The 21,835-nt window shown below is 38.1% G+C and overlaps 1 protein-coding gene across 1 annotated transcript; it reads left to right on the top strand.

Annotated features, from left to right (window-relative positions):
- The first annotated feature begins 972 nt into the window (after nt 1-972).
- Nucleotides 973-19,564, top strand: LOC577721 (stress-70 protein, mitochondrial). Its single transcript, XM_030985581.1, has 13 exons — nt 973-1,235; nt 2,981-3,315; nt 4,167-4,365; nt 4,848-4,954; nt 5,604-5,766; nt 6,517-6,609; nt 7,311-7,520; nt 9,030-9,257; nt 10,446-10,550; nt 11,332-11,449; nt 15,218-15,312; nt 16,209-16,442; nt 17,510-19,564. The coding sequence occupies exons 1-13, from the start codon at nt 1,134-1,136 to the stop codon at nt 17,630-17,632; spliced, it is 2,112 nt and encodes a 703-aa protein (XP_030841441.1). The 5' UTR covers nt 973-1,133; the 3' UTR covers nt 17,633-19,564.
- The last annotated feature ends 2,271 nt before the right edge of the window (nt 19,565-21,835 follow it).

The following is a 21,835-nucleotide window of genomic DNA, read 5'->3' as shown; positions in this document are numbered from 1 at the left end:
TGATTAATGTAATACATGTTCAAATGTTTTGAGTTGTGATTTGTCCATGTCATATTCTGGGTAGCTATTGTTGGTCGGGTTACAGGAAATTGAAAGTACATGTATTTTCATTTGATCATTGACTAAATTTTGTAACTTGGTATTATTTGGTGATATTTAGCTTTCAGGCCTGAAGGCAGTGCTCACCATCTCTGCCTCCTACTCTCAAAATAAGTAGGAGTGGAATTGCACTTTTTTTTTGCATCATACTGGGGAACCACCCTTCATCCTGCACAGTTAGTTGAAGTGAAATCAATATCATATACAAAATCAACCGGCCTGCAGATAATTAATACAAGAAATATTCGTCAAAAGCGCTTGAGTACTAAAACAATTAACCAGCAAATAACTATAAACATGGTTTAACTGAATCATAAAAAAGGGTGGGGAGAAGAGACTATACAAAAGGAGGCGATCAATACAAACATGGAATATAGAAATGGAAAGAGGGGGCGGAAGAGAGAGAGAGAGAGAGAGAGAGAGAGAAGAAAGAAATGAAGAATTTGTGCCTTTCTTTATCATTTCTCTTGAAAAACATGAAAAACTGATTCCTTAAATACTTCTTTTTATTTTTACTGTACGTTTACGGAGAAATTTACCTCATTTTATATACTGGATGAAGCAAAAATAGTTTTATTTGTGTCACCAGAAATGTAGAGTGTCTCGATCTGCACCAAAATCAAATGATAAGAACGAATAGCTGTACTTCATGATTTTTTCTTTCTTTCTTTCTTCCACTTCAAACTTTGGGCTCCATTTTACTACTCCATTTGTGAGTTGGGCCTATACCGGTATAATTATAAAGCTGAGATTATTTTGTCCAGAATATTCCTGGTAGACGAATCAATTGCGCATGCGCTGTAGTAATAATTGGCCTCCATTACATCATATCATGCATGCAGCGACGCGACGCTCCGGTTAAATGCCAATGCATGGATATTGCGTTGCGAAACACGTGTATACTGTACCTTTTGTATGCAAGCCCAATGTAAAATTCGTATGCGCAACACCTACCCACGTTTGTGTCCACGGTAAACTCACAGAGCTCGAACATTTTCATTCTTTCGAGCTGAAACAAGGTGAACAAGTTCAATATGTTGACGGCAGCAAAAATAGCAACGAATTGCCTTCGAGGTACATCTAGCTGTGTGAAGCAGATTTCTCAGCAAAGACATTTTTCCAGCATTTTGAGATCGGTAAGCCAAGTTTGAGATTTGGAGAAATGGGATTGGGAAGCGTGACTGGTAATGTATTGTGCGCGTGAGCCAAATCAGCTGGTTTGGGATCTTACTTAACTGTGTGAGTGTGAGTGTGAAAGGCTATGGTTTGTGTCTTAAAATTTGTCAGGAGAGTTTTACTTGTTACCCTGTTACTCCTGCTACTACTGTTACTACTAGTAAATTATGATCACATGTTGTTTTGTAATTCTCTTCTGAATTCAAGATATCTGACTAGTAGTAGTGTTCTCAATCACCAATGAAATTTGAAGAAATGAAGTGGAAAACTTGTTTGTCTTACTCTAACTTACATGTACTAAGTTACATGAAATGAAAAACATGATCATCATAATCATCGACAGCATCGGCAGTAGGCATGGTAGGGGCACTAGGTTAGAGAATAATAAAGATCGTCCACATAAACGAGGATCTTCGTAAATGCGGACAGGTCTAGACTCTATGCGCCCTGAAAAATGAGGCTTGCCGCATTTTTGCGGACGATTCTGATTTCTGATCTGCGCACTGGCGATGCGAAAAACAGATTCCGCGATGATGCTCCTTGATACATTCCACATTGACTTTCACTTTGTACAGAGACTTTCACGTTATCAGCAACAAATCCTCGGGAAGATGGACAACCCATAAAAGTAGACGTGAATTTAGGGGTATTTTATTACGCGGAATACGTTTTTCGCAATGCCAGAATGTTTTGGGAACCCAACACCCGCATAGCGCCGAAAGATGATCCTTATTTTTTAGGACGCACTTTGTCCACGTTTATGACAATCTCTTCGTTTATGCGGACGATCCTCATTCTCGGACCAGCGCCCCTACTCATCAAACCTTGCATCTCTTATTTCATTTTTCTTATCTTTTTTATACATTCTTTTCAGTAGTTTATTCTCAGGTCAGTGCATGTACATGTACATGCATTTATATTTACATATTTCCATGTAATAATCAATCTATATATAGCTCGTACATTGTTCATGTTGGTGCTGTAATAGATTGAGGTAAATTTAAAGATGTATAATCATTATGATGCAAATTTCGTCAAATTTTTAATTGTATGGAGCACCCCACCAGGCCTCTCGCCAAGAAATTAAAAACGCGTGGCGCGACCCGAGGGAAAATTTGGCCCCCCCCCCCCCCCCCCCAAAAAAAAGAGTAAAAATTTGATTTTTTTTTTTTTTTTTTTTTTTTTTTTTTTTTTTTTTTTAAATTTTAGATCTAATTTATTTTTTACAAGTATTACAAGTAATTTGATGAATTTTTAATACCATACCTGCCAACCCTTACGAATAATTCAGAATATTCTGTTTTGGGGGGTTTCTAGGACCAGAAAATCCGGAATTTTCTGATTTTTCAAAAAAAAAAAAAAAAAAAAAAAAAAAAATCATTTTTTTTTCTTTTTTTTCAAGAACGCGTGGCGCTAGGTCGGGCCGATCAGGAACGCGTGGCGCGCGCGCCACGCGTTATCTGTGTACGCGAGGGCCATGCACCCCACATATATTTGTGTCCATCCTTGTACTTTGTAGGCGGCATCTTCATGGTTGTGTCATCTTTTTAATCATGATCAAAATGTAAGTGGTAACTACAATCTGCATAATGAAAATAAATGTTTTCAAAAATAAAATCTTGGCTTATCTGTAGAATTGCTTTAGTCAGAGAAGAAAATATGAGACTCAATTTTAATCACAATCTATACTTTATCTTAACTTTAGAGCACATGCAGTGTATTAAACTCAGACGCCAGACATCATCAGAGGCACCCATCAAGATGTTACGCATCAGAAACAGTCCGGGGAGCCGTCATTGGTATAGATCTGGGAACCACAAACTCCTGCGTTGCAATCATGGAGGGCAAAACGCCAAAGGTACTGGAGAATGCAGAAGGAGCCCGAACGACGCCCTCTGTGGTGGCATTTACAAAGGATAATGAGAGACTAGTTGGCATGCCAGCCAAGAGGCAGGCTGTCACGAATGCAGAGAACACTCTTTATGCCACAAAACGTCTAATTGGAAGGAGATTCGACGATCCTGAAACACAGAAAGACATGTAAGTTGGGGAAATGGGGCTCATGGACCTGTCTTTGTTAGGCAGGAAAGTGAGGAAACAGATAATTACAGTGAGAGAGCATTAGATCAAACGTGTTATTAACAGAGCAAGTCAAGTGCAGAACATGTTAACTTAATGTAATAATAATCACCAAAAAAGAGAGGGGGGGAAATGTTATAGGTAATGAGACAAATCATAATGAAGATGATCAATCAATACAAATATGTATCTTTGTCATGAGATACAAACAAAATTGGACAAGATATGGCAGAAAGATAAGCTTATACTGTAATAGTAAAAACAGCTGTTGTTAGTTTTCTTACTCACAATATAGATGTTAGATGTACTTGTACGGTGGTAGCTCATTGTAAATGATTACTTAAAAGTTGTTTTAAAAAGATGTTTGAGAGGGGCTCATGCTTATAAAAAAGGATTACAGTTCTTTAGCTCCTAAAAACTAATTATTGAAATTTAATGTTTTGTACAGAATCAAAGAAACTAAGTGAACTACTTTTCTCAGCTCACCATTGTACTCTTATTACACTGACCACTTTTAGATTCCTCACAAGTCTAGAGTAATTTTTTCTCCAAAATAACAGATCATCCTATTTTTGCATGCACGTTAAGATAAGATATGAACTTCTTCTTCCACACCTCCGTAACACTGGCCAGACCATGGCCAACACCAGACCAACACCAGACTGAACATAACATTACCTAAATGGTCGAGAATCAGTTGGGTTTAGAGTCGACTGGGAATTGGTTTGGCAGTGTGACCGAAATTTAGAGAAGTTTCCACCAAATAAAACCATTTTCCTTCTCCCCCCCCCCCCTTCTCTCTCTCTGTTTAGTGGAACGGTATCATATAAAATCGTCAAGGCTTCAAATGGCGATGCTTGGGTGAAGGCCAATGAAAAGGTCTACTCTCCCAGTCAAGTGGGTGCGTTTGTCCTTACCAAGATGAAGGAAACGGCAGAGAACTACCTGGGGACACCAGCCAAGAATGCAGTCGTCACAGTACCAGCTTATTTCAATGACTCACAAAGACAGGTCAGTATCGGCAATCTCACAAAGTCATGGCTAACTTGAATTGAACTTTGCCTGATGGAGATTTAACGCCCCATGCATTTATGTTTGAAACATGGTTGGTTGTAGATGGGTCTTGGATGAGTTATTGTTTTTGACATGAGATTGGGTGTTCAATCCTTATGTGTAGACATCAAGGCAACAAAGAAATAAAGGCCAAGTGAGACCAATCCATCTTTTCGCACTGAGTGTAAATGCTACCATTTCTGTCAGTTTGGGTTTGCCAAAAAAAGTCTGGAGGAAAACAATAAAAACAAGTTCATTTTTGGTACTATTACCAATGATTTATGTGTTTTCCAAAAAGTTTTAAAAGTACTTTTGGTTCCAAACTCTACTTGTATAGAGGGGTTCTTGACATGGGAATTGTATACTTTCATTTTTAAAAACATGTGATGAAATGTTTTTTAATAAAACAAATTGTTTATGTTTGTATGTATATATTTCAGGCAACTAAAGATGCAGGTCAGATTTCTGGATTGAATGTATTGAGAGTTATCAATGAACCCACTGCTGCAGCCCTTGCCTATGGTATGGACAAATCAGGAGACAGTGTGTAAGTACCAGTTTACCATTCCCTGGGAATCATGTTGTAGTTGAGTGGTTTAAACACTTGATTGAAGAGGCAAACGTTGTGGGATTTAATATCACAGTCACACTGCCAAACTGACTCCGAAACGATTCTATACTAGCCTGAATTTTGGCCATTTGGGATAGTGTAATGTCTGATGTCAGCATGACTGAGATATGACTAAATCTTCAACAACAACAAAAAATAAATTTATTCTTGTTTGTTACGAGAGATGCCTTCTTGAATTTGCATATATCATGCATGATTAATAAAGCATGAATACTCTTCAAAGGAACTAAATTTCACCTAAAGTAATTTAAGAATGCAATGTTAGTTGCAAAAATTTTGTTGAGTGGATAAACAAAAATATTACAGTACATTCTATGTAATCCAGGAAGCTGAGGATCCAGGGAAATGACATGCAGATTGTGATGTATTTCTTTTCTTCAACGGTTTCAGATATTTCAGTTACTTCCACTTCAAATTTCAATGTGCCAAGTGTTATTTTAAACTAATAATTGTTGCCAACTCGACTGTAATGAGCTTGACTTGGAATATGTCTAGGAAGTGATTCATTGTAAGAATGGGCAAGAATTTAACGTCAATGCCAACTTTCATTCTCTTTTCAATGCAGCATCGTTGTGTACGATCTTGGCGGCGGAACCTTTGATGTGTCGGTTCTTGAGATCCAGAAGGGAGTATTTGAAGTGAAATCAACCAACGGAGATACATTCCTTGGAGGAGAGGACTTTGACAATACACTTGTCAACTTCCTTGTCGGAGAGTTCAAGAAAGATGTGAGTCTACTCTACTGTATTTGTTTTCAGTATTTGAAGAGCTCAATTCCAAAAGGAGCTAAATCCACTTTTGATGAAAATTGAGTTATTGATATATCAGAACATTGTTCACTGAAGTACCTGTCTTTAAACCAAAAAAACATTTACCTAAATTTGTGGAGCAATTATGAAAAAATGCACCTTCAAATATCACTTTTCTAGATGCCTGTACAAAATCTGGTAAACAATTTTTTTTCTTTTTTGAAGTTACAAAAATGGATTTAGCTCATTTTGGAATCAAACTCTTCATTTGTGTATTGGTACTTCATGAAACAATTTTTGATGATGCACTTGCCCTTGTCATATGTTTCAATATTTGTGTATGTTAATCTTTGTCTATCATCCTTTCTCCATTTTTTTCTTCAGAAAAAAAAAAGATTCTTAGCATCTGAAATGCATGTGGTTGCACTTCGTTCCATTCGACAACATCCAACTTATTGCTGTAATCATAACATTCTTTAGTTATTAGGACATTGTCCCATCCATCTTGAAATTGTCTTACTTTGCATGAACAATTAGACAACTTAATAATAGCGATAAATCCTTCTGAAACTGATAAAAGCATGTTGGCAAGTATACCCAAGTAAGTATAAAAGCATGTTGGCATTTTAGCAGTAATGATTCATCATTTGGAAAAGTTATGAGATCATTATTAAATTTTGAAATCAGTATGTATGGATAATTTACAATAATTTTTGTTTGTTTGATTAGTCTGGCATTGACGTGACCAAAGACACCATGGCATTACAGAGGGTGAGAGAAGCAGCAGAGAAAGCCAAGATCGAACTCTCAAGCGCTCTTCAGGTAAGTTGTTTTTGTGTTTTTAAGAAGGAGCTGAATGAAGACACAATAACAGATCAATCTTCAACGTAAAACTGCAGCACAAGAATCTGTAGCACCAACATAGTTTGGCATGTGTAAAATATATTAAAAAGATATGTAAAAACAAGCATATTTTGTTTGTTATAATGACCATTTTCTGTCCTCAAGCGTGTGTAAAAAAGATACTTTGAAGCTGAATGAGACATTCAGGTTCATAGTATCTTTTTTCAAGCTTTTTGTTTGGTACTTGCTGATTTGTTTCAATTATATGCATGTATATAGGCATGTCTAAGGTACATGTATTTGGTCATAAAAAAAGAAAAAACAAACAAGTTTAACTATCTTAAAGAGAAAGTTGAGTTCTGGGAAGAGGTGACAAATAATTTATGAGCATTATTGTTATTATGCAACATCAGATTAAAAATGTTCCCTGGAAAGCATGGCTCTTCAAATGCCTTATTATTCTAAATATGGCATGTGACAGAAATGTAGTCCCATATACATCTTTCTGTGTACAGTGCTGGTAACTTTACTAAGACTGGGCCAAGTTTCTTATTATTTTGATGATTCCAGAACCTTGCAGTACACAATAATACTTCCACACTGTTTCTTTCAAAATGCAATCGCATTACCAGAAATCAACTTTATCTTTAAGCCATGTATCTTTTCTTGTTGCTTCTTAGACGGACATCAATCTCCCCTACCTGACCATGGACCAGTCTGGACCTAAGCACATGAACCTGAAGCTGTCCAGAGCCAAGTTTGAATCCCTGACAGAGCACTTGATCAAGAGGACCGTGGAGCCATGTAAGAAGGCCATTCAGGATGCTGAGATCAACAAGTCGGATATCAAGGAGGTTCTGCTCGTCGGTGGTATGTCCAGGATGCCAAAGGTATGAATCTGACCTCGTCGCTAAAAATTCTTCAATTACCACCCTACCTTTCACTTCTGAAACATACCTTTTTATTCTTTACAATATGTACTCTCCATCCTTTGCTGATACACAAACTATAGATGTTGTGGTTTCCTCTTGTCCTCTCTTCCATGGGTGCAGGGATTGAGCGAATGACCATTCTTCCTGATTGCAGCGACTTTTTACACCATTGCAGATTTGGGTGACAAGATTCATAATCGACAGGACCCAATATATTTGATTATTTTGTTAGATTGCGTTTCATTGAGGCAGAAACTATTTAAAGCAATGTCTTTTTAATTGGATTTTCTGTTACAACTTACTTTACAAGCGAATAATCGTTTAGATTTTAGATTATCTGTTCTTTACCCCTTCAAAACATATGTTTACTGCACTATTCAATACAGTAATTGAGATCAAGACTTGACCACTGAAATATGTCAAATGCAGTGGATGGTATACCGCATTTCAGATGATTTTAGATACTAACAAATCCAATTATAAACCGAAAGGCATATTTTGGTAATCTTTTGCAGAGATGCCGACCGTTACGGTTTCGCCGTATTTGTTACGGTTTTAATGCTCTTGTTACGGCGTTACGGTAAACAATCAAAAGGTTACGGGGAAACTATAAATAAAAGTATATAGCGAATGCCGCCTTATCACATAGCCTCCGTACACAGCGCTGCATGTCGCACGCATTTACCTATAAGTTCACTGAATTTGACTACACTGGATAGGCACTTTCGCGCACATGGTCCGTCCGCCGCCATCTTGTTTAATTCTGAAACAACACGGCCGCCGTTATTACCGTTTTGATACTGGTATGCTACGTGCGGTCGTGTCTTTTGGGGGAGCATAGTGGTAGATGATCGTGCGCACAGCACCTGCTGCAGTTAAGCCACCCATTCAAAGTATAGTAGCGAAGACTTTGGTGATTCAGCGGGCGCATTGCAAGTGCGGTATACGGTGTGTTGTTGTTCGGCCTGGGCTGGTGTGTCTGTGGTACCGGTGAGTGTATTTGGCTGTCGATTCAAATTTGCCATTCGACGCTTGAACGAGGTGTTTTCTTCCTGAATATTATCATGGATTCATTAAAAAGAGCGAGTACCCGAGGAGGAGATCCTTTGACTGGAAACAGATTTTTAAAAACATTTTTATGCACATCTTTATTTTGGACTTAAACTGGTAGGTTCGAAATGCAGTAAGACTGATTGGGTGTTTGTGTACGTTTTGCGCGAAAATTATGCTGGGTGTCTTGCGTTACGGAAGGACCCCCATTTGTTACGGACAAATATGGTAAATGTTACTGACAGCCATCCTATAGGGTTGGCATCTCTGCTTTTGTGTTATTTGAAAAAGCGAAAGTCAGAGTGGCGCTACCAATTTCATGTAATTTCTGATTTTTAATTCAATTGCATCTTGGCCTTATACTGGCCACTACCGTCTTTGACCTAACCAACCGAAATCATGTTTTGGTCATACCAGGTTCAAACGCTAGTCCAGGAGTTGTTTGGACGTCAGCCCAGTAAGTCTGTCAACCCTGATGAAGCTGTCGCTGTAGGAGCTGCTATCCAAGGCGGAGTCCTCGCTGGTGATGTCACCGATGTTCTCCTCCTGGACGTCTCGCCCCTTTCCCTCGGTATCGAGACCCTTGGAGGAGTCTTCACCAAGCTTATCAACAGGAACACCACCATCCCCACCAAGAAAGCACAGGTGAGTGAAGTAGAGTCATGTAAGAGAAGGTCCTGGGTGGTGTTTCACAAAGATCTTAAGTTGTACTTATCTCTCAGTTGGACTTAACAATTATGGAAAGCCATTAGCGTCTTCGAAAATAGTATGTAAAAGTCATTTTTAAAGGCATAAAATGTTGATTCAAATCATTCTTATTTTCTATTTTCATGGGAGATTTCATGTTCTTGATGTGGAATTTATGAAAAGTCTGAAATACTTGAATATTTGCTTTTGAATGTATTGTATTCTGAGGCTACAAATGGCTCTTCATAATTTGTAAGTCCAACTTAGAGTTAAGTTTGACTTAGAATCTTTGTGAAACACCCCCCAGTTCTGGTAAACGTGAAAAAGAGTGTGTAAGCTCCCTCCATTGTTTAATGTTAGTTTTCAACAATATAAAAGAAATGTTTCTTGAAAAAGGTTTCTTCACATATCCCTATCTTGTAAAATAACCATTCCAAACAAGGAACCTCCACTTAATCATTAAATGACATACAGGTCGAAATAAATTTTACAATGCTAACTTATGATCTTTCATATTGTGCAGTCATGCGATGATGGTATATGTACAAATTTTTCGTCAACCGCATTACCACTTGAGGTATGTGGAGAAATCATTTTCTGAGCATGATGGACGGTACAATTAGATCACAATTTAATTCCATGATGGTCAATTTTGGCCACAGTAGACTGGAGATGAAAATTTGACGACAACTTCTTTGAAGTCTTTCTCATGTCTTCAACACATGCTCCGCTGGCAATTGCTATTCAGCCATTTCCCGAAGCTAAACCAATTACTATCTTCAACTACAGACCAAAGGCCCTACCTTACCCTTATACCTCAAACCTAACCCCAAACCCGATGCGACCCTGACATCATATAGTTTTTAACGAAATAAGGCCCAGAGCAAATATCATCAGAGCACTAATGTCTTTTGGCAAGATAATATTAATCTACCTTAACCACACTCCACCCAGGTGAGGTTAATGGGTACCCGGTAGGAAGAAGTTTCTTGAATGCTTGAGCCCCTTTTCATGGTAGCTTGGCTAAAGCCGAATGAGGCTACCCTGGGTAAACAAGACATACTATTATCGTTATTATTATTATTAGCATACATCGGGCCACTGTCTTGATGACTTCATCGTTCATGTTGTATTCTCTATTTGTAGGTGTTCTCCACAGCAGCCGACGGTCAGACCCAGGTCGAGATCAAAGTATGTCAGGGAGAGAGAGAGATGGCTGGAGATAACAAGACACTTGGACAGTTCCAACTGGTAAGTGGATGCATCATTTACAGCCCGTCTGCACTAGTTTGGCCAGGACGGTTTAGACCTCCCTGCAAAGTCACCAACGGGTGGTTATCTCATCAAATCGGCTCTCAATTAACATAAGAAAGAGGGGATCATGGGGGACCAATGGTCACCAATTAGGCATTGTTTGCTATATAGAGGGCGCAGGTAGCTATAAGCCGTGCAGTCGGGCTTTAAAGCCTTGGTCAGCTTTGACAAAAAAACTGCCCTCTACTGAATACAACCCTTTTATGAGCAACTAATGAGCAACTGAATAGCAGGAGGGTGCGGAAAAGGGTAATTCAGTGCAGTAAAGGCCCATATGCATGGTCACTTAACTTTGTGTTTTGAGATCTATTCAGAAATGTGAAGCACACAATGCTTGTTTCATTTTATTGTACTCGTCTTTTTAGGTGGTTGACCCATGTCATTGAGGTATGAGGCATTAAACTTCATATCATGCAGCATATTCTACCTTGATTACTTGTAACCATTCAGTGGTGCAGTCAAACCTGCTTTAGTGACCACCTGTATCGAAAGACCACATTTTTTGTTTCCCTTAAATATGGTTTCTAATTGAAACATGTACTAAATGAACCTGTACGTAAAGACCACCTGCCTATAATTTTTCATGAAAGGGTATCTAGCAATTGTCTCAATGGGCAGTACAGTTTTGTACAGATGGCCTGTATCTGCCCTGCGCAGCTATCATCTCTGAAGTGACCTATTGATTGACCCATGCATTGTATACTCTTCTTTTGTTCAGATTGGTATCCCTCCAGCACCACGTGGAGTCCCCCAGATCGAAGTGACCTTTGACATTGATGCTAACGGTATTGTGAATGTATCCGCCAGGGACAAGGGAACAGGAAAGGAACAACAGAGTAAGTCGCATCTTCGATTGTATATCATTGCTATATTAGAAAGTTGGTGCCTATTAAACCTACCATATTGGGCAACTGTTTGTGTCATATTCAAGCATATTTCATTCTGAATTTTTTTTATGAGACCATTTTTTATGCCTCTGCTACAAAATAGCCGGAGGCATTATGTTTTCTGGTTGTCCGGCTGTACGTCCCGTTCTCGTGATCGTGTTATCTCAAGAACCGATTGATGGATTACCACCAAACTTGGGTCATGTTTGTATCTTTCAGAGCCAATGAACTGATTAGATTTTAAGGTCATGGGGTTTATTATGCATGCAAAAATAGCTTGTGATCACGTTATATCAAGAACCGATTGATGGATTACCGCCAAACTTGGGTCATACTCATATACGTATCTTGCAGAGCCAATGAACTGATTAGATTTTGATGTCATGAGGTCATGGGGCTCATTATGTCTGCAAAAATAGATTATGATCGCATTGTCAATACTGACGGATGGATTACTTTCAAACTCAGGACATGTATGTATCTTGCAGAGCCAATGAACTGATTGATTTTAGGGTCATGAGGTCAAAGTTCAAAGGGTCATACATGTATATGAAAAATTGCTTGTTATCATGATATTCTGAGATCCTGCTAATGTATTACAATCAAACTTGAATTAAAAAAATTGTTTATGTTCTGGTTTGTAAAATCGACAGTGTACCGTCCAACATCCATCTATTTTTTTTCATGCTTGTAAACAAGCAGATTTGATGTAGAAAATTTGGCCCTTTTTGTTTGAAGAAGAGCATTTTTTTTTTTGGGGGGGGGGGGTAGTTAATATTATCCAAGATAGATATGTAGCAATCACATAGCTTTGGTCATAATGGAAATTTTTCTTCTGATGTGAGCTTTGTCCACTAAATGTTTCTTGATTCTTCATTTGAACACTGATATCACAATTTTATTGCTCCCATGAACTTGCTTCAAGTCCCATTTCTTACATTCAGAGCTTGTCAAACTTAAAATACCCAGTAGAAAGATTAAATGTGTGATTTGTTTAATTGTTCTTTGAATATCGCAAGTCATCAGCTGGCTGGTATAAATTCAGTCAAGTTATTGTCTGTGGTTAAAATATCCTACTTTCAAACATTTAAAATTGTTTGTGCATGGTAATCGGAATTCCCCACCTGACTGTACTGTGGCCTGTGGGGCCAGCAAGCCATGCTAGAGTAATTCTATGTGATTATCATTACATGTATAGATTACCTGTATCTATTATGATGATGTCATTTGTGAGACATTCTAAAACAAGTTTCTCTGGGCTCAAACATGAGCAGCAAGACAGATTCAGTATTAGATTATGGAGGATCTTTAAGTTTGTTTTTTTGCTGCTAGTACAGCATAATAGCAATTGAAAATGTGTCTAGTGTAAAATACAAAGGTGCCTTACAGTAACCCTTCCTCCACATATGTTACAACGCTCTATCATTTCAAGGAATTAATTCCTGCAAGGTACCCATTTACATCACCTGGGTTGAGTGATCCACATTTCTGATATTTGAATTTAATTACATTTATGAACTAGATAATGGCAGAGCTGCCAAGTCTCCCGGATCCTGCGGGAGACTCCCGGATTTTGACCCAATATCCCGTTTTCCCGACCCCATGCAAAAATCTCCCGGATTTCCAGATTTTAAGTTGTATTATTTTCATAAACGACTGTTTCACAAGACTAGCATGTTGAGTTCGTACGTACGTATACAAACACACGGCAATTCTGTAATATGAATTTTCCTGTTATCCAGTCGTCGAATATAAATTTACCGTGATATCGTACTTTATTTAACAGCGTAATAAATGAGAGTTACGCCGAACGACTGGCGGGCTAATCTAACAAACCATTGGGAACATGTGATAATGTGAGTGGTGTTTGTGTGATAGCAATTCGCCTGCTTGCTCTGCCGGGCGGCTTCCTCGCCGGCCCCCGTAGCGTCCCGGTACGTTGGTGCCGGTTTCCGATCGGTCGCGTCAGAGCAGCCAGAAGTTGCACTGATACAACAAGCAGACTTTGTCTGCTGCGATCGGCCCAAAAAACTGCACATTTCAACATCAGTTTTTGGATTGATTTGGGGACTTTTGCGATGTGATTTTTAAGTGGATTATCATTTGATACCAACATGGCAGTGTTACTGCAGAGTGGATTTTGAAGCCGACTTTTTTTTTCTGATCTCCTTTGCCGTTGGGAACGCATCGATATAACTTGCATCTTCCGAAGGCGTAAGTCAACTTTGTCCAAAACAAGGCTGTATTTTGCTCTCTGTTTGAGTATTAAAATATCATCCAGGACAATGTCGAAGTCGAAATATTATCAGAAATATAAAGATGACTACCACTTGGAATGGCCTTGTGTTGGGAAATCTTCTTAATAAGCAGCTTAATAAAACCTTCCAAGATATGCTTGTTAGATTCGTGCAGCCAACAGTGATTGTTGAATGTTCTGATGTCAAGAAAGTGCAGTATGGTAAGAGAGATTGCCAGAAGTCAGATAAAGATCTAATGATTGGAAAAGATGCCAAGGAATACCTGGAGAGTACAACAAGCCCAGAAGATGATTCTCCCCTTCGTCTTACAGATGCTGATTTGACATACTTCTACTTGTCGGTGAGGAAGTATTATGAATCAGCATGTGACTATGCCTTGAAAACCTGGCCACTAGATGTTAAGTTCCTTAAGGAGGCTGAAGTGATTGATGTCAGTTCCAGAAGAGATGTGTCATTTTCATCTGTGCAATACTTTGTTGAAAAGTACCCTTGCATTTTGAACAGACAATCAGAGAATGGAGACCTGGACAAGCTTGAGCTGGAATTTGCACAATACCAGGTTGAAGACTTTTCAGGGGAACCAGAGATCCTGAACAAAAACTTGAGAATAGACAAGAAATGGTCTGCAATTTCAAAGATGGAGGATGGCAATGGCTCAAAGAAATACACACTTCTGAGCAAAGTGATGAAATCTTTGCTTGTGATACCACATTCCAATGCTTCATGTGAAAGAGTTTTTAGCATTGTTAGGAAGAACAAAACTGATTTCAGGGGATCAATGAATTTGAAAACACTTCAAGCACTCCTAACAGAGAAAATTGCCAACACAGATGTCCCATGCTACCAAAGGGAGTATAGCAAGGACCTCCTTAGCAAACTCAAGCAAGCAACCTACCAGTCACTTCAAGGAAAACCCTCAAGCACACCCCAGTCCTTGCCTTCCACAAGTACATCCCCCATTTCACAATAGAGGTAACAGGAGTTCATAGTCTGAAATATGATGTGAAGTTCATATGTTATCAATTGTATGCAAATAAAATGTGCCATATCAAAGCCTTCCATTTTGAGAAATCATTGAAAAAATGTGTTCTAAAAGGGTTTCAAAGAGGCTTAAAACCAAGAGCTTTTGGGGGCCTGCCCCCTGCCCCCCCCCCCCCCCACCAGGGGCACTAAAAGGCCATTCTTGGTTCCCGCCAACAATGAAGTCGTTCGATGCTGCTCTCTCAGAAATCTCCCTGATTACCCAAATCAAATGTTGGCAGCTCTGTAATGGTGACATGGTCAGTATGAACAATTGTACAATTTCTTGGTATTTTATTCCAAATTGCTGATTTCACTTTCATTTTGCCCATGTGTATTCAAATGTAAATATGATCAGAGTTTTAATTTTCTGACCCGACCTAAACCTTAAACTCCAAATGACTTTCACGATTGCTTGCTTCCTGTTTCTCCCACATAGTTGTGATCCAGTCATCGGGTGGTCTTAGCAACGATGAGATCGAGAACATGGTCAGAGCTGCAGAGAAGTTTGCTGCTGAGGACAAGATCAAGAAGGTTTGTTCTAAAGAGTTTTTATTTCCTTCAGATTCCAAGTCATCCTGAGATGCATTTTCCATTCAATATTCTAATCTTAGTGGTACAATGGCTGTACGACACATGCTCCTGTGACGATTGCCTAACCGAACTCTCAACTTTAACCCTGAACCAAACACAATGGCCGGAATTCACAAAGGAGGTTTGTCAACAAACTGAGGTTTAGGTGCGTCATACGACACGTTTTATATGACGCACATAAACCTAGGTTTGTTGACAAACCTCCTTTGAATTCAGGCCTATATCTTAAACCCATTTGCAATCCTAATCCTAACCAAGACAAAGTATCTTTGATGAAAGAGGCCTGGAGATATTGTTGCCAGAGCAAATATCGAATACAATAATTTATTTTTTAAGAGATCTCGGTAGTCCATGAAGTAGATACATGTAGTTATTTTGATTTTATCATGCAATGATGTTCAAATTTTTCGTCAACCGCATAACCCTCTTTGAGGTATGTGGAGAAACCTTATACTGAGCATGATGCCATGTATGAAAAGACATGGGCTTTAATAAATTGTGTTCACAAAAGTGAATATAAAGGATAAATTGTTTTATTTTGGTAAATGTACTGTGTGCAGTGATTTATCTCTGCTTTGTTGTTTGTTTGGAAATTTAAGAAGTGGTATATTTCAACTTGATGCAGTATGCTTTGTGTTTGTTTAGTGAAAAATTCTGTTGTCATTGAGTCACTGAAAAGAGCAATAAAGGCATTTGTGACATGCCAGGGTGTACATTTGCCCAAGAAATTATATTTTCTTATTCCGTTCTTGATAATGGATTACAAAGCTTAGGGTAATGGTTAATAAATCATGAAAAAGTAAGAAATTAACTTACTTTAATCTCTTGTCTTGCAGGAGCGTGTTGAGATTGTCAACTCTGCCGAGAACATCGTCCATGACACAGAGACCAAGATGGAGGAGTTCAAGGAGCAGTTGCCCGAGGAGGAGTGTGCCAAGCTGAAGGAACAGATCACCACCGTCAAGGACGTCCTGGCCGACAAGGACAACAAGAGCCCTGAAGACATCAGGGAAGCATCGTCAGCTCTTCAGCAAGCATCGCTCAAGCTCTTTGAGATGGCATATAAGAAGGTGAGTGGATGAGGGTGTTGGTGTTTGAGGAAAGGGGTAGGATGAAGAGCAGACAAATTTTGAGTTGTTAGCCTTAAAGGGATAGTCGAGTTCTTTTTTCAGACTGCAAATGCCTTCAAAGTGCGTGGTTATTGCTCTTATTCTTATTTATGACATTTCTATTGCCCTTTTAGGACCTAACATTGCAATGAAGTAAATTTTAGACCCCAAAATGTGTGAAATTTAGCCAATACGATCATACCAATTCAGCTCCACTTTAAAAAAAATATGCTGACCGTTAATTGACTAATTTTTTAATAATAACAATACACGGGCCGGCTGTTTGTTCGTATTATAATCAACACTAAAAAGCTAACATCGGCATTGGCTGGAATAAAACGTATAAGGCGCTATCTTGTTATTTGTCACTCAGTTTTTCATTTCTTCACAAACAGATTATTTTGTGTAGCGCCCTCTGCAACAATACTCGACTATCCCTTTAAGCTGTATTCTAGTTTGAGATTTAACAAAATTATGCATCTCAATGAAGAATGACTGATCTGTAACTTGTTTGGTTTGGAAACCTTGATCAAACTGTTAAAAGCTTTCATCTATTTAATCTTCAGAAAATTCCCCCTATCTAACCTATACTAGTGCATTTGATAGCAATGTCTTCCTGCTTGTTACTTGGGTCAAGTTTTAAATTGATACAGGTACTAGTTAGTAATAACATTCATTTAGAAACCCATACATTTTAGAGCCTGAAGTCTGGCCAGTGCCTGAAACTTGGCATCCCTATCCATTGAAAAAATCTACACATTTTGCTCTATGGAACTTTGCTGAGTTATACATGGTTGTAATTGTATGAAAGGCTTTTAGATAATGCTTTAGCATGTCAATTAAAACATGATTTTATATATATTATGTGTATACATTATATATAAAGAAAAATTCGAAATTCCTACGTGGTGTCTTAGGTGTGATAAGTGGTCGGTCTTTATAGGTGATCAGACGCCCACTGTCTGAAAATAAAAGGCAAAGTAGACTCCCGACTTAAACTTTTTTCTGTTCAAATTCTTCATTTGTAGATGGCATCGGAGCGTGAATCATCAGGAGGCAGCTCAGATTCAACCTCAGATTCAACCTCGGATTCAAGTTCAGATTCAACCTCAGATTCAAGCAGTAAAGACCAAGAGAAGAAAGAAAACTAAGATGTCCATGTCGTGTATAGATTCTAAGATATATAACTAATAGGTGCATCTACATGTTTTGATATTGTATACCCATGCGAATACAGATGTTACGCTCTTGATAAGGTTCAAATTGCCCTAATGACTGGTAAGTTCTTGAGAAAAGAATTATGTACAGCAAGAAGAAGATATAAAGAGTGATGTTGTATCTGAAAAAAGGATATTTATGCGGAAGTGTGACTGTTCTATTGGCTACAGATTTGTAGAGTCGTGTGTACGAAGCATCCTGTAAGCTGTATAACCATGTGCTTATTGGTCAATTATATAGGATTCTTAAATGAAGCTTTGTTTATATCCTTCTGTCATATGGACCAGTATTAGAAATACAATTAGTACAAAAAGGCATTTGTGTGTACATAACAGTTCGAGATGATCATTACCTACTGTCTTTATGAACTGTTACTAGTATTATTGGCAACATGCTGCTATCAAATGGAATAGGGGTTATGATGTCAAGGCTAATGAGTTGTGAAGAATACATACTTACAATTATTGAGTCTTTTTGTGTGCAGAAGGGCATAAACTCAAATCATTTTTGTGTTTGTTTGAAAGATACCCTGCAGGCTCTCAGCAGAGGGTACATATATAATTTCTAATTGTGTAAGGATAATGTTGAACATTTATTACAGGGGGGAGGGGGAGTATTTTGTATGTCTTGATTGTTCTGAGTACCAAAAGATTAAAGACTTTAATTTCTGTATGAATAGGGTAAATGATATTGTTTTTAATGAATATATCATTTTCGTTACTTTTAAAATACTGTACATCATTAACTTCAATATATTTAAGAAGTGTTCTCTATTTGATGATAAATTATTGTTTTGCTTACATCCTCATCATATCTGACATGTATGTGCTACTTGTTTGAAATACACGTACCGTGGAAAGTCGTTATAACGAGGTCCTTGGGACCATGGATAATACCTTGTTATATCGGGGTAAAAAAACAGATAATATAGAGCTGGGACCAGCCAAATGACCTTGTTGTAACAGATGCCTCGTTATATCAGAGTTCTTCATATCAAGTTTCCATTGTACTTTATTTGCCATTGAGGCAAGTGTAAAGCACATCGAACACATCGCCTGCACCAAATCCTAGGATATTTGTAGTAGTTATATCTGTATCGTGGACAAATGACACTTATTGATCAATGACAATGACAATGACAATCCGTTTAGCACAATGCTGTAAATTTGTCACCTAGCCTTACTGATTCCACACTGATTATAGCTAGACCAAGTCTTTTCCATTCGAGGTAATGTCAAGTTTGTGTTCAGTCTGGTTGTCGGTCTTGTAGTAGGACTAGGGTTTTTAGTTGTGCATCAAATTGAGTCGGCTTCTCACACATTAATTCCTCATTCATATAATACATTATTTAGTCGAACCATAATAATTCACATGCTGGTATTTCATGTCGTGTTTTTGTACCCCTTGTTGATAATACCTTTTGAACTTTTAGAAGTCATATTTTGTATGTTGATTGATGAGATCAGTATCATAATGTATTCAAATTGTTGCACTTTCCGAAGGGGCTAGCTCCATTTGGCAAGCCCAGCTCAAAAGCATGTCCAGGGACCAGTTTCACAGAGCCTTTTTTCAATAACAAATGACAAAAATCAGTGACAAGTCTGCTGATAACCAATCAGAAGCGAGGATTTCACTAGCTTTTAACAAAAGCTGTCATTTGTCACTGATGACAAGTTCTATGAAACATGCCTGTCACAATTAGGTTGACAGAGTAGACTTCCTTACATTGCAATACGTTATGAAAAAGGTCTGTTTTGAAAATATAATTGTGAAAAACATGTACAAATCTATGATGAAAGATGATTTCATTGTAATTTGCCTACTTCCATTGCAGTGAAAAATAAATGTGATTACTACTGGTGAAACATTTTCTATTTGCAGTTATTACTTATTAGTGATCAAAATGTGTTTGTTTGTGACCCAATGGAGAATCTTTAAAGAAAGTAATCGCACTAGGGCCAGTATCTAAACTTCTCGATTGATGAGGCATTCAGTATTAAAGCCCCACTGCCCTACTTGTAGCTACTTGCTCCCTCTATATATAAAACAATGCCTAATCGGTGACCATTGGCCCCCCCCCCCCCCCCATGATCCTCTTTTTCTTATGTTAATTAGGAGCTGAGTTGATGAGATAACCACCAGTCCAGTGACCTTGCAGGGCGGTCTAATCTTTCCTATAAACTACTAAAACTAGTACAGATAAGCTTTAAAACTTGCATCTTCCACTCCACTGAACATGTACTTACATTGCAAGGCAACATTAAAGTATTTACTTCAATCAAGAGGTAAATTTGCCCATTAATGACAGTCAAATTTGTTCATCTTGGACGTTTGAGAAAGGTTTGGACCAAGAGACCAATTTATTTTTTTATTCACTATTTATCAATGCTTCCTTAAAAAAAAATCCTCTTGGATTCCAAAAGCTTGCTAAAATTGTTTTCAGAAACTATCCAAAATAAGGGAGGTGGTTTCCGATTCGAGACGACTCCTTTCACAGATTTTCCAGGGAGAGTCATCCCTCACTCCCTTCGAATCACTGACCCTCTATAGGTACTGTTTTGACATTTGTATTCCCTAGTCCTTTATATTCTTAATATGAGGTGATGATGTTGATGATAATGATTATAATAATCTTCGAGAGAGCAAAAAAAATTGAAATACTGAAACGGCACCCCAGAGCATCCTACTGCCGTAATTATCGTAATTATGTACATGTTTTAGGTTGGGTTTAGGGTTAGGGGTAGCTCTGATGTTTGGTCCCAAGGTTGGAATTTGTGGCTTGAGGATGTGGAAAGAAAATCTATTTTCATTTCATTGCCATTGCAATGCGTATTGGAGTGTTTTCTCTCAATTTCGACCCTGCTGACCAAGTCCATGCAGCTTTGCATATTTTTGTGTGTAATTTGATGTGGTAGCCGAACAACAAATTATTTCAATCTGTACAGCAGAATTCCAGATTTACCCCAAAATTGTTTAGTTTTCAGGTTCTGTGTTTCTCTTATAATTTTCTTCAAGGCTAATGTTGAAGATACCAGTAACCAGAATTAATTACACATTTATCGTTATCCTTTTAATGATGGTTCTGACTAAACTTAAAAATAGTTCATGAATTGCAAAACCATCAATCTATAAATTACACATGCATTGTTGGTGCATTACAAAGGCCGTGAATAATAAAACATGCTTTCAATAATTATGTTTTGGTAATTTCATTTTATTTGTAAAGCGAGACGTTCAGTATTGAAAAATATGCATAGTACAAAAGTCATGATAATTTCAGAAATACACCCCCCCCCCCATTTTTTTTTTTTTTTTTACAATAATCTTATTATTATAGCAACATTGATGGGAAATAGTTAAATGCTACATCTACAGACTGAGCACTAAATGGTGTAAACGTTATACCAATGTACAGGGTACTAAATGGTATAGGCGTTATACCAATGTACAGGGTACTAAATGGTATAAACGTTATGCCAACCTACAGGGTACTAAATTGTATAAATTTAGTACCCTGTAGGTTGGTATAAAGCTTGTACTATTTAGTGCCCTTCAGATTGGTATAAATTTTATACCATTTAGCGCCCTGTAGGTATAACGTTTATACCATTTAGCGCTCTGTAGCTTTGTATACTAAATAATAGAAACAGCTCGGAATACATATCTGGCAATGAAAGACTTATTCACAGATAGAAAGGTGAACTTTGCGCTTAGGCTCAGACTAGTAAACTCTTATGTCTGGTCTGTCCTATTGTATGGAGCAGAAACCATTTAGTGTCCAGTAGGCCTAGGTATAACGTTTTTACCATTTAGCGCTCTGTAGCTTCGTATACTAAATAATAGAAACAGCTCGGAATACATTTCTGGCAATGAAAGACTTATTCACAGATAGAAAGGTGAACTTTGCACTTAGGCTCAGACCAGTAAACTGTTATGTCTGTTCTGTCCTATTGTATGGAGCAGAAACATGGACAATAAGCAAGGCCATCAAAGGTGTCGATTTGTATCCGTGGTTGGGGGGGGGGGGGGGGGGGGGTGACAGGTGCCAAAATATTTTCGACAATGGATCAAAGCAACCAAGAGGTAGAAGCGTATGGCAGGTTGCACCCCCTCCCTACCAACTATTAACTTTTTAA

This window comes from Strongylocentrotus purpuratus, unplaced genomic scaffold (genome assembly GCF_000002235.5).
Source record: "Strongylocentrotus purpuratus isolate Spur 01 unplaced genomic scaffold, Spur_5.0 spur5_scaffold_15, whole genome shotgun sequence".
Classification (NCBI taxonomy): domain Eukaryota; kingdom Metazoa; phylum Echinodermata; class Echinoidea; order Camarodonta; family Strongylocentrotidae; genus Strongylocentrotus; species Strongylocentrotus purpuratus.
This window is presented reverse-complemented; position numbering and strand designations above follow the sequence as displayed.

What these genes read in the sequence shown, in the direction of transcription:
- LOC577721 (XM_030985581.1), top strand. Translation starts at nt 1,134, where the DNA reads ATGTTGACGGCAGCAAAAATAGCAACGAATTGCCTTCGAGGTACATCT. An exon ending in CACTTGGACAGTTCCAACTG is followed by an intron (nt 10,551 to 11,331) that starts GTAAGTGGATGC and finishes TCTTTTGTTCAG; the next exon opens with ATTGGTATCCCTCCAGCACC. An exon ending in TTGAGATGGCATATAAGAAG is followed by an intron (nt 16,443 to 17,509) that starts GTGAGTGGATGA and finishes CTTCATTTGTAG; the next exon opens with ATGGCATCGGAGCGTGAATC.